The following is a 14,023-nucleotide window of genomic DNA, read 5'->3' as shown; positions in this document are numbered from 1 at the left end:
AATAAATGGGAGTCCACGTCTCAGCTGTTTGTTCTAAATGATGGAACGAGACAGTTCCAAGCACAAGTCAGTCTCTCAGAATGGTTAGATGAAAAGTGTGTGTGTGCAGTGGGGATTTAAATACCTGCAGCTGCTCTGTCCAAATGCTGTGCTTCTCTCTGCATTGTCCAAAGTCAAAAGCTGTCTCCATCCTGCCTTCATGGCAGAGTTGGTAAGCAAGAGTCAAAGCCAAAATCAGAAGGAAAAGTGTGCATATAACCAAAAAACAAAAGGAAATGCACTTATTTATAACTTAATTTATTTATTTTTTAAATTATATTTCATAGCCACCCCTCCCACTTGTACATACACACAAGCTTTTTCATTTGGTCCACTCATATTCTTTGCCAGATAAAAGTAACATATAGCTATTTTCTAAATTGTAACCAAATACGGTAACCACCAGGGACCTAACCATTACCCATCCCAAGTCACTGCTTTATCTGTGATAATGGCATTATGTCTAGCCGCAGGATGCACTTCATTTGTTATGTGGGATTTTACTCCATTTGTTAGTATTTGTGTAGCAATTACATAAACCAGCCTCAAAACAATGTATCAATAAACGCTATGCAAATCCCAGTTGCTGAAAGCTGAAAACTGTGCTATTGAAGAATGGAGAAAGCTACAAAGTGCATCAAACAGTTGTTAAGCTTGTAGAATTCCAGGGCGGTGATTCAAGGGTTAATATTTTCAGCTTTGGGACAAACTCTCCACCTTCACAGTGTAAAGAAACATTCTGAAAGAAAAAGACATGAAAAATGAAGCGAGTTATAATAAAAATATTTCTTTTATAATCAAACTGCAACATCAAAATGCAGAGGGAGGTTGAGCAGTAGCTATCAATATACTTATACAGTTCTGACACTAACATTCTCCTGACTAACTTTAAATGTTTAGGGCAGCATTGAAAAAAAGGACTGCTATCACTGCTGAATCAAGAAGTTAATGTAAAGAACACACTCACACTCATTTGCAAATCCTAAAGCATTATAAATATGGAATTTATAAATGTCCCCAAAAGCACATCAATGGATATGAATAAAGGCAACAAATACCCCACAATATATAAAATGATATGCCTACTGTACAGAAAACAATTCAGACAGGCTCATCAGTATAGTTGCTAATGCAAGTTCCATTCCCTGCATTTTGGGACTGCAGTTTGTCAGTTCAGCTCCAGTTACCCAGCACAGCATCATCTTTGTTTACTGTTCCCCAACAAATGTGTATGTCGCTCACTATATGTGTTTCAGCTATATAAACAGTCTATAACAGTTTTATATTGTCATCACTGGAAAGTTTTATTTTTTTATAACTAAAAAAACATTTGCAATACTTTAAAACATACATGATACTATGAAACTGTTGAGATACTGTCGCACATTATCCTTCAATGCCCAGTTTCTAACGGGTCTTCACAGCTAATACCCCTCCCTCCCTCTCTCTCCATCTTGTTCAATTTGCTCTTTTTATCTAAACTACATAATCATTTCAAACAGTTCTAAGGCTAAAGGTATGAACAAAGGTCAGAAAGAGCGCCCCAATTGCCCTTGTAAACCTCCTCTTACCGGAGACTATTTCATTCAGATTATCCAGCTCTTCCCTGACTCGCAATGGAAGCACCTCTTGTAGAATGTCATGCCGCTGCTGCTCCTGCACAATCCCCATTCTTTCTAGCTTGCTGTCTGTCAGTCTCAGAAGTGCACGGCCTGTGAGTTGTATGGTTTTCAAACGTTAATTCATTCCATCAACATGTTGTGTTGCTACTTCACTGACACCAACTACAGCTGACACATTGGATGACCGGATAAAAACTACATTAAAATAATAACTAAAATCATTTTTCAAAACACACACAAAAACAAAATAAACATTGAACCAGACAGAGCGATTACCTGATATAGCATGATTCACAATTGCAAGCAGAAAGGAAGTCTCACAGCAAGGGAATTGCAGCCTCACCCAAGCGTGCACCTCTTGCACTGTCCAGAGGAAGACTCTCTTTTTGCAGTCCACACTGGTTACTGTGTCCTTCATGTAAGAAGGATACTTGCATTAGCTTTTTAAATAAACACATTCTCCATTGTACACAAACACACGACACACTCAACACAAACACATATCCGATTTGAATGTTTTGAAATTTCCGGTGGAAATAAATATTCCTCTATAAAAGGACAACTTGTGTTGCAAATGTCCTAAGTTTTGTTATTTTGAAACTGAGGCTTAAGAGAAATACAAACTTGTAGTGTATTTGGTAGTTAGCTTGCTTTACCTATACCTGTAAAAGAAAGGTATCTAGCTATAGTGTGGATGGGTAAAAGGAAACAAGTAAAAATTAGCAATATAAAAGTGTATTAATATTTACATGAAGCTATTTTCAGTGTTCACTGGCACATCTCCCCTTGGTTTTTATCATTGAACATATACTGTATTTAAAATACGAAAATATCACTAGGTGTCTAAGAATTTTAAGAATCTTAGCATCTGGGTTCCATCTCAAGAATCTTAGCACCTGGGTTGCATCTCACTTATCGGGAGCTAGTGGAGATGGCTCCTGATAAAATGCAGTGAAAGACAAAAAAATGCTGGATAACATAAATCCAAGTCTATCATAAACACTAACCTGGGGTTTATATTTTAACATTTCAAAACTTAAATAATGCATGGTTCTAAATTTTGACGTTAATATGACACTTTTTTTTTTTTTTTTTTTTTTTTTAAATCATTCCCTCCCTAACCTTGGCAATGAATAATATGTTCGATCTATTATTTTACCATAAGAAAATGTCCCTCAGGAATTTACTGTAGGGTCCAGTTTTTTTACTGTTGTTATATTTGTGGCTATAACTTTAACTATAAAGATTACAGGTACATGACATACATGAAATTAATATGCACACACTAGGCTTTCATAAAAAAAGTGAAATAGTCTGAAACTCACCCTGTTCAATACAGACAGCAAAAACCACAGAAAAAGAGAGACGCTTTTTCAGAAAAAAAACATTATTTACTGTTTGTAAAAAATATTTTAGCATGGCCAGCTCAAATCTGATGGTCTACAATGAAACTTCAACATGTAGGAAACATGGACATTTTTTTTGGAACAAAATGGATAATAAAGGAATTATGGCCATATATACAAAAGGGACCAAAATCAACCAAAAAAAAAAAAAATTGAAAATGTGCAAAAGGAAAGAAAACAAAAAAAAACATTCAAATTATTCACCCCAGGCACCTTGATCATGTGGCACAAGATAGGGTTGTTCACTTTGGCTTGAATGGCCAGCACGGTGGCAACCATGGCAACATAACCCTAAACAGTTATGGTCTCGTGCATCTGATCCACAAACACACACAAAAAAAAAAAGTATCAGAAAATGTTTGTTTACTGCACCGAGTAGGTCCGTCTTACAGCGCAGCAGTAACAGTGCAAAACACTTGCATTCATCTACCATAAATACACAAGTAGGACCTCAGCTCTGAATCTCCTTTTTCCAATGACAGTGCCTGAGTAAAAAGAGTTAAAGGGCTGTGTCGCCGGTGGGCTATTTAACATTGGGTGGACCCTAAAGATAACTGTTACGTGTGCAATTATGTAAGTGTGAGACACATTCATTTAGACCCATAGACTGATTGCTGTGCGTGTGGTGGTCATAACACACCTCTCCTTCAACTTAGTCCTACTAGCAGTTATAACTTATTTTCAAACTTTATCCGATTATATGTTTCTCTTACAAATACAATTCCCATATTTTAATTGTATTTCACTCATTGACATATTTATTTTTATTTCTACCTTTATTAAATTCCAATTTTTTTCTCTTCTTATTTTGTGACTAACAGTACAATACATAAGGGATAAACAACGCAATTTGCAAACAAATTCACAGCTTCGAGTGCCGTCGGGCACAAGAACTGTGGATTTGTTGCCGACTGAACACTGAGTTGTTTACTAGCATCATATTGGACAATTGATTATTCTAGTTTATATTGGTTAAGTAGCATGATTTAGTGGAGCAAAACTGAAAGCTAGAGAAGTTGGTGAAATGTGTTCGGCTCCCTCTGAATCTGAAAAACTATTTAATGCAGAAAGCATTTTGCAGTGGCGGTAGAAGCAATGAAGAGGGGAATTATGATTTTAAAAACGTTATTGGTTCTGAAGATTAAAACAATACTAATACTGGAAAAATGTGGTTATTTCAGAAGAACAGTAAGAGGTTTTGTGGACAAGAGGAATTATTGATTCGATCATCCTTCAAAAACTGGTGGATACCCTTTATTTACTTGATTGGACTACATTGTGCTTTGGGGGCCGGGGAAGAGCACTGTAATTTACAAGCTGGTATAAGTCTGTCTGAGGAAGGACAAGATTCATTTGGAGTTTATAAGAGTAAATCGAGGTGGTTTGCAACATAAAAAAATGAACTGTAAGCAATGCGTTGCCTGAGAGAAATACATGGGTCTTCGGTAAACAGACTAGAGTCTTTTTTAAGCCTTTCCTTTTAATTATTTGGCACTGTAATTTTATACCCAGTTGTTTATATAATATATGCACTGTGTACTTTTCAAATCATTTGCAATTACTGAAATGGGCAAAACCTCAAACATTTTCTTTGCACATTGTATTATCAATTTCTGTGTTATATACTTTTTTTTTTTTTTTACAAAAAAAACTGTTTGAGCTGTAAATAAAATATCCCAATTAAATTAAATTAATTTCATATTAGATTAAATCTAATTAGGCAGCAGTGTGGAGTAGTGGTTAGGGCTCTGGACTCTTGACCGGAGGGTTGTGGGTTCAATCCCCAGTGGGGGACACTGCTGTTGTACCCTTGAGCAAGGTACTTTACCTAGATTGCTCCAGTAAAAACCCAACTGTATAAATGGGTAATTGTATGTAAAAATAATGTGATATCTGTATAATGTGAAATAATGTATAATGTGATATCTTGTAACAATTGTAAGTCGCCCTGGATAAGGGCGTCTGCTAAGAAATAAATAATAATAATAATAATAAATAAAACTGTGTTTGAGTTGTAAATTAAAGCATATTTGGTAAATTGGAGAGGGCTGATTTAGTTTTTTTTTTTTATTACCATGGTTTTGTTTCCAAATCCACACTTCCGTTGATTCGAAAGATTCTAAAGTGTGGATTCGTTAACCAATAAATTAATCTGATCCTCACTCAGATTAACTTGTTGATTAATTTAATCCTCATTTATTTTCAAATCCACCCCTGCCACTTTAGAAATGTCATTCAGAGAATTCTTCTATTAAAATATCAAAGGGTGACATCACAAAAATGTTTGAATTGGTGATAATTGACCAATCACACCTACTGTATGCAAGGTTAAAGTCTGCTACGTGTAAAATCAACTCACACGTTAACACCTGGCAGTGCAGACTACATCAAAAGGCTTATTTTGAGTTTCTTTCAGTTTTAGACACTAAATGATTTATACATGGAAAAATATGCACATATAGGGCTTTAATCGATTAATCACACCTGTGGACTTTGAGCGCTTAAAACATAATTGATCAATTAATCTTGTCTGCGATATCAAAAAACAAAAAAGAAATCTTGAAAAATGATGGAGGGCACTTCTAAAATACCTTGGCAAAAGTGCAACTAGAAGGCAAACCCAGTAGTCACAAGATCTTAGAATAAAGAACAAAAGACTGCAACTAGCAACACTTGCTCATCAGTGTTTTCATTTCATCTTAGTCGCAAGAAAACTAATTTTTCTTTTTATTCAATGTATTTCTTTTAAACTGTATCAGAAAATGACCAGCTATATCGTACTTTTTCTTCAGCTAACTAAAATAAAATAGCAGGTAATAAACTACATTTCTCTTCAGCTAACCGAAATAAAATAGTACTCAGTAAGTTACCTGTTAGTCTGAAACTTGAAAGCTTACGGTATAACAAAAACAGATCTGTTAAATACAGTATTCGTGGTTGTAGTGCAACTGGTAATTTACAGTAATATATATATATATATGCTCTTGATGTATTTTTTATCTTTTTCTTTTAGACATGGCATTTGGCTGTAGGAAATGCAAACAGGCAGTACAGCTCAAAAGAAAATGTCATATCACTAGCAAACAGGTGTGATTAATCGATGGGATGATTAATCGCTCAATAGAAAATGTCCAGATTAAAACCCCTACTATACACACACACACACACACACACACACACACAGGAGACAAATGCAAAATGAAGACTCTGAGGACTGCTTTGCAATGTGATCAGATTTTATGTCAGCATTTTGTTTCTGTTAACTTTTGTTAACTTCAGAGCCAGCATGCCATCTAAAAGTCAAGCTTGAGAAAGTAATTATTACATTTTGAACACTGCAAACAGGATCTACATAGGGGTCAAATCAATTCTCTTACAGCTTTCTTCACAAGAACATTCATGTTAACAATTTAGACACAAACAATTTTACAGAAGGAATCTGACACAGTTGCTGGGTCAAATACCAAGGATTTATATTGTGACTTCACTGCAGGGACACATACTTTTACAGAATCTATTGTTCACTGCTTCCCTTGAAGATATACACTCAACATTTTGACATCATGTACAGGGGGGATATGACGAATCATTTGATGTTCTAGATTTCTATTTTAGTAGTGACGTTTACTGACCTGTGACATGTGCTCACTTGTGTGCTGCATCCGTTAAAGAATCACTGACTGCCTTCTTACTACAGCTTCTCTGATTCCTATTGAAAATAAAAATTGAAAGCAGTCAGTAAATAATGTAGGGATTTTTTAAGGTCATATTTACTGTAACTGCACCTTTTACACTGCTAATTTCTGCATTTTATATACAGGTTGTGCAGAACACTAGGATAACAGCATTCAATATTGTATAACATGATTTATAAAATGCCAAGACTAGAGAGTGCAATCTCACTGGCTAACGCGTGTTCCAACGCGTGCAAATATGTCACAATACCAGCACAGCTTAGAACTTTCAGAAGCACTCTGCCTGATTCACTGGACAACAAACTCAGTATGGTCCAAAATCTGCAGGTCTAGGCTGTTTAACGGCACAACACAAAACATTGCCAACAATAGCCCTAGGTGTGCGGATAATTACACAGGGGATGCTCAGCCATGTGTATTATACACAGGGTGCATACTATACAGTAGAAATGACAGTCCTCAGCCATTAATCATAATAATAACTGTACATCTGGTTTCCAGAAATGCTGTGTCTCCATTTAAAGAGGTTTAGGAAGACTGAGGACTGACAAATAGTGGGGTAGCTGGTTAATGTCCTACTCTTTTATAACTCTATGGACAGTTAGTGGTGTCAATTCCAAACAGTCGTGTCCAATGTAAAAACATTAAATAGTTCATTTCTAGCTCTCAGCTGATGAGTTTAGTTTTACACGTCTCCAATATGGACGGCGGTCTGGTTTGATGAAGCATTTGTATACCATCTCTATTAAATTGCCCCTAATACAAAGGGTAAGACAACTGTATAACAACCATAGAGTTGTTGGTTTGAGCCTCAATTCTCCCCAGTGTTGCATCTAGTCTAAACTTGAATGGGAGACTTGCCAAGAGCAACAACTTTGCTGATGTATTTGGTGCTCAGAACGGGAAATGTCTTCCCCCCCCTTGAGACAGAATTCAACCAATTCCTACAGTGATTCCATAAGCAATTTCTGTATCAGGGTTCTCCCCAGGCCTTTTCAGCAGGGCGGGCAGCCTGGCGAAGTGGCTGTTGCCGCCTGACTGAAAAAACCCGACCCGCCCGTCTTGCAGATGCTCTTGTGCCTTTAACAATAAGGACTGATCGCGCTTCTAGCAGACTAGATCACTTGCACGTTGCTGGATGAGAAAAAAAAAAATCATGTAACCACACAACAGCTGTGTTACATCTTGACACAACATTAACCATGTGGCTTATTTTTTGTAGGCTGCTGACTAAGTTTGAACCACACATTGTGTTGCTTGTATTTGTTTTATTGTCTCACAGGACTCTCTTGTAAATGAGGCCTCTGCCTCAATGGGTAAATCTTCTGAATACATAAATAAATAAATCATTAAATAAATAATAATAATTCTGGCCTGTGAGATTCAGTCTAGTCCAGGTTTGAACTCAAGCAGGTTCTACAACAGTTCATGCTGAGATTGAACCTGCTAGTGAATTAATTATTGGGACATGCTTGGAATAAAGACCTGGACTGGAATGGATATGGTGGGCCAGGATTTAGTACCAGTGCTGTATATGATACTGCACTCCCAAAACAAAAAGTTTCTCTTTCATATGTAACAACAGACCGTCACAATAAACAGCTGCTACAGCCAGACATGTGCTTACTACTTTCTAGAATGTCAGATTCCATTATCTAATTGTAGTTGCTGCCTGTTAGTCCAGATGAACAGCTTGAAAATCTGGGTCTATCGCATTTAATTGATGCTTTCCCCTCCTCGCCTGCTGCTTACCGCAGTGTGTCTTGGTGATAAATAAAAATCGACACAAATCATAAACCTGGGTTTGTTAAAGCAACAGTGATTTCCCTAGATGTTCACATCCAAGGTGATTCTCTTTATTACAACCTTCTGAAGACTTTCTAAAATTATTCTTGAACGCCCCGAAGACAAGTTCTTACTAAAAAAGAATGAAAGAATTGCTTGTAAAGAAGTCCTGAAGTCCTTTATTCAGTGCTCATAACCGTTAGTATGTAGTGGCACAGATGTTTCAAAATGATTGCTGTTCACTGTCAGCACTGAGGTCTCCTAACAGCTGCAGCCCAGTGCAAACACAACAGGGGTGCTCACTAATTGCTCATCTTTAAAAGCAAGTGTTTCATTAGTAACCAAAATTATGTCATATCAAGGTTTTTGGAAGTGCAATAGTTTTTTTTTAGTTTTTTTTTTATATATTACAAAAGTAATACAGTAGTAGCAAACATCATAGAAGGTTTTTTTTGTTTGTTTTGTTTTGTTTTTCTGAGGTGAAGGATTTCTTCCATTTAAATCCAACATAATTATAACACAATTGCACCACCTCACGGTGAAATATGCAACGACACGTGTAATGTTGTTAATATTTTACTGCAGAACATTCTAGTTATTTTATTTATTTATTTATTTATTTTCAAAAATGAAATACAAAACTGTACAGTTGTTGGACGGTTTTTTTGTATTAAGGAACAATCGAATAGGAGAAAAATACAACTCATCTTCCTTAATTAATATCATAATTATCATCATCCGAGTGATCCTTTATAAACAACTGCACCAGAAGTATTCTGCAACTGGTGCCTAATCACCATATGCTTTTGAAACCAGCACCGGCACATAGGATCGGTGCCCTTTTTAAGAATGTGTACCTGGTTCTTGAAATGTGAACAACTGTTTTTACAATTACAGTGACACAACCATACAAACTAGTTTAATGTAGCGTTCTACTGCATAAATGAACCTCTTATTCGCAATCTATAGTATGCACAGTAACATCATTAATCAGAACTTTTAAAGATGTTGTTAAAATATTATAACCGTTTTCTAAAACAATTATAATGTGGTCATTTGAATGGACTGGTACGCCAAGTCCAGACGCTGTGCTACGCTTATACCAGAAGTTATTACATCTATCTACCATCACCTATACTATTACAACACACCCTAAAGTTTTAGATTATACATTTGTTGCGTTTCTTCAACATGTGTTTTTTAATGTCTATTCAATGCACTGCATACCAGCCATCGCTGTTAAATAATTTACTAGTCACTATAAAATAACATCTTGAACTTACCTGCGTTTCCGTAATGTTTTAGTCGTCAGCATGCGGAAGCGTACTGCTGCTTTCTTTACACACCTGGCGACTTTAGTGGTGATCTAGTAGAGCGCCATCTGCTGGAATGATTGTTTCTTTGGCGTACAGGCTGTTTTGTGTTTTGCCAAGTGCTCGTATTAATTGAAAAACAGAACATGAGCGATTTGATATGCTGTTGCCGTAACGTGATGTGATGAAATACCCAGGTTTACAAAGTCTAGATTTAGTTAACAAATAATTCCTTGAAGGAGAGAGAATATGCAGTGAAATGGATGGAACCAGCATACCAGTTATTTTACAGGTACATCTGCACACCAGCTCTGACCAACACTGGCTATTGCTGGAATTTCAAGGAAGTATGTTCACAAAATGCAGATGTGTGTGCTTCGGGGTGAGTTCCTGGTTTAACAATTGCAAACAGGAGTATGTATGTGATCCCTGGCCAGTTATTAAAATATACCATCCCCATGATGATTGACAACAAGTGGTCACTTGTATGCAATAAAAACATGTTATTCTTGATAAAACAATTTTACAACACCTTTTTTTTTTAAGCAGCGACTTGTTATTCATTTGGTTAATCCCATGATTGATTGTGATGACATAATTGCACAGGATTTATTTTGTGACTTCTACAACCTCTCTTTGAATAATTTCTTTTCACAAATTAATCATTGGAACATTGTTTTGAATCAAAATGAACCAAAAAAAATAATAGTAGAGTTTTTTTTTTTTTTTTTTTTTTAATGGATTGTCATAAAGGTGGATTGTAAAACAAACTGAATTAAACTTTTTATAGGAATAATGCCAGTGCATCTAATACCATACTGTCATTTTTTTTTTTTTTAATACTACAATGTAGCTTTGAAACAGGATTTGGGGGAAGGTGCAAGCTCCAGAGTAAATCACCAGGTTACTGCTATATTTCTGGTGAGATGTAGAGTCTTGGAAGAGAAGAAAGTGACCTTCCTAAGTGATTTGCTGCTATAAACGCATTCTTTCACAGACTGCCCAGTTTATCTTTTTGCCATCACTTTTCATTTTGCCTGCATATCCTCCATGTTTCCTTTCCATCTTGCTGCTCTCCAGAAGATGGTAACAGAGAGACACATATAGATTAATTGAGCAATAGAACCTGGAGAAGAAGGCTTTCCTGCCTGGTCAGACCAGCCTCATGCCAGACGGTAAAGCCATCTTACAAGGCTTCTATTGCTGTTTGAAAATGGATACGTTAAAAAAAAAAAAAAAATCAAGTTAAAGAAAATCTCCATTCCATTTTCGAATGAATTCTTAATTTTGACATACTTGGATAATTTACCATTACCATAACTTGGTAGCCAAATCTCGGCTCAGCCACTGACTCACTGTGTGACCCTGAGCAAGTCACTTAACCTCCTTGTGCTCCGTCTTTCGGGTGAGACGTAGTTGTAAGTGACTCTGCAGCTGATGCATAGTTCACACACCCTCGTCTCGGTAAGTCGCCTTGGATAAAGGTGTCTGCTAAATAAACAAAAATAATAATAATCAGCCATCCAAGCAAAATCAGCATTGTCAGCCCCGTTCGCAATGCCAGGGGGGCATTTTATTATTGGCATACCAGTTTTGCCGGTGAGATACCTGGGCTGATTGGATTAACAAGTACAAAAGGAAGCTAGCTAGGGTATGACAGCAGCAATTGTAGCTGGTTGGCACTCTGGGTTGCCTTGGAAACTTTAGATAGGAATGAATGATAAAGTATTGGTTACTTTTAAGTTGAAGGTTAAGGAATAGCTCTGTACCCTGCTTTTAAAACACAGGAAAATGATAAAATAATGTTCCCAATTATAAATATTTAGCATTTGTTGTATTACAGTATTTGTAAAATGTAGGCTGATCTGTAGTTGACTACAGTTTGATTTTCTGGGTTAAAGAGTGCTGATGATGGTGCTGGTGCTGATGCCATTTCCTGTTTTTGAGGTAACATCTATGGCTGGAATTGGGTTTCTGTAATGTGAGACACAATCATTGCCATTAGGAGGCAGTGTGCTCCAGTGGTTAAAGTCCAGGGCTTGTAACCAGAAGGTCACCGTTTCAAATCCCCCCTCTGTCACTGACTGGCTCACTGTGTGACTGTGAGCAAGTCACTTAACCTCCTTGTGCTCCATCCTGCGGATGAGATGTTAAATAAATGTCCTATTGTAAGTGACTCTGCATATAATGTACAGTTCTCAGCCTATCTCTGTAAAGCGCTTTGAGATGGTGGTCCACTATGAAAGGTGCTATATAAAGATATTATTATTATTATTATTATTATTATTATTATTATTATTATTATTATTATTATTATTATTATTAGTTCACAAATTGGTTTATGGAAGCCATTATTCCTTACACATTGTTTGATTTTGTCCATTAGGACAATGTACCAAAATTTGCTCCAGGAGGAATCTTTGAACTGAGTTAAGGAGTCAGCTGCATATCTATAACGTACATATGCAGTACTATAGCCATGACGTGTGTGCACTGCAATTATATTGCAAACAGGAAGTTCCCTTTACCTGGCAGACTGATATGTGTTTAGGATGCCAGGACACAAGTTTAAGTTGCTAGGGGAAAATACTAACACACAACATTAATCTCCTGGTTATTTTGAAGTACTGTTTTTTTTTTTTTTAATGCTTGAACCTGCACCCTAGAGCATCTTGACATGTCACTTGCTGTTATGTGACATGGTATTTGCTCTAGCTATTGCAGCTAGAATGAGTTGCATGTATTCTTCTTCAGCCCAGGCTGCTTATAAAGCTGCATTTAAAAAAAGAAAAAGAAAAATGTTGCAAAGTGTGAATTGTTAGTGTCTCAGTCCAGACTAAGGGGTAGATTCAGTCAAAAAATAATGCTGCTTAATGACCCACTTCATTCATTGTCCTTTTTCACGATGCTAATCAATCAAACATCCCCTGAATACAGCACTCAATACTAAACATGTTAAATAATAATAATAATAATAATAATAATAATAATAATAATAATAATAATAATAATAATAACTAACATTTCCCTTAACTGAAAATACAAATCCAGAGCCTCTGGAATGGCTGAATTAATATGCCAAAGAACAAGTGTAAGAAATTAATAATAATAATTACACAATAAGTATGAAGAGGTGTGCAGAGCAAAAGGGGATCGTGTTCAAGTCTCACTCACGTTTCTCACTTCCTGTATTCCCTGTATCAACCCCAATCAATATAAGGGAACCCTTAACAGTCCAAATGCAAACAGGCATTCATTAAAACCTGTAACTATATGTTCTTTGATTTTCACAATTACTCATGTTGAATACTATATATACTATATACACAATCGTGGCCCTAAATAACAGTCTCTCCGATCCCTGGTGTTGGATCTGCTTTCTGTCAAAGATATCTCAGTAGCAGACCACAAGCAGACCAGACTGTTGAATCAGAGAAGGCATTCTTTTAACAGTTTCCAAAGAAATCATCTGCCATACACTTTATCTAGATACTTTATAATAGTATGTGTTGTACATTGTCTAAATTTAGTGCAGTACTGGTACTGTACAGTATTGTTGGGAATAGTGTTTACATGAGCACTTGCTGTTAATGTCATAAGCTTTAGTGCTTTAAACTAAGTGTTGGTAATGGTAGAATCTAAGGGACTTGGCTTGCTAACATGCTAATTTGATCACCTTTGAACTGTGTACTCCAATGTTGTGTCTGTGTTTCAAGTAACCCAATTCAGACAGGATTAGTCAGGGTGTATAGTCTTTATTATAATGAACAGGGTCATATCAGTAGTGAGGAAGTGGAAATGCAGAAATACAATAAAGGACAGTAGGAGCGATGCTTGCAGTGTCTAACATCAAATAATCCAAAAAGACAAACAGTCTGGCTAATGCTTATATTTTCAAGTATTAAAATACCATCAATAATCCTTGAAAACTACCCAACAAAAACTGACTATAACAGCATTCTCATAAAATGGAGTGTGCTTATTGATGTTATTTATTTATTTATTTATTTATTTTAATTTTGTTTTACAGTTTTTACAGTCATAACATGGATTTTACACACAGTCATTCCATTATTTATTTATTTTTTATATTACAGAACATGCTAAAAGCATAAGAGGGCGCTATCGCAAAAACAAACATAGTAAAACACCCACCTAACTAC

General features: G+C 36.1%; 1 protein-coding gene across 3 annotated transcripts; it reads right to left on the bottom strand.

Annotated features, from left to right (window-relative positions):
- Positions 1-276: 276 nt before the first annotated feature.
- LOC117411547 (sterile alpha motif domain-containing protein 12-like) lies at positions 277-9,986 on the bottom strand. Of its 3 annotated transcripts, none has more exons than XM_034019189.3 (5): positions 9,831-9,980; positions 6,700-6,776; positions 1,938-2,073; positions 1,611-1,751; positions 277-778 (listed from the first exon to the last, which is right to left on the bottom strand). In XM_034019189.3, exons 2-5 carry the CDS (start codon positions 6,727-6,729, stop codon positions 759-761), a joined length of 327 nt encoding a protein of 108 aa, XP_033875080.3. In that variant the 5' UTR covers positions 6,730-6,776; positions 9,831-9,980; the 3' UTR covers positions 277-758. The 3 variants fall into 3 exon arrangements, 2 of the variants coding, with proteins under 2 accessions (XP_033875080.3, XP_033875079.3); XM_034019188.3 differs by having other exon boundaries at positions 6,700-6,779; positions 9,831-9,938; XR_009328950.1 differs by lacking the exon at positions 6,700-6,776 and having other exon boundaries at positions 9,831-9,986.
- Positions 9,987-14,023: the final 4,037 nt, after the last annotated feature.

This window comes from Acipenser ruthenus, chromosome 6 (genome assembly GCF_902713425.1).
Source record: "Acipenser ruthenus chromosome 6, fAciRut3.2 maternal haplotype, whole genome shotgun sequence".
Classification (NCBI taxonomy): domain Eukaryota; kingdom Metazoa; phylum Chordata; class Actinopteri; order Acipenseriformes; family Acipenseridae; genus Acipenser; species Acipenser ruthenus.
This window is presented reverse-complemented; position numbering and strand designations above follow the sequence as displayed.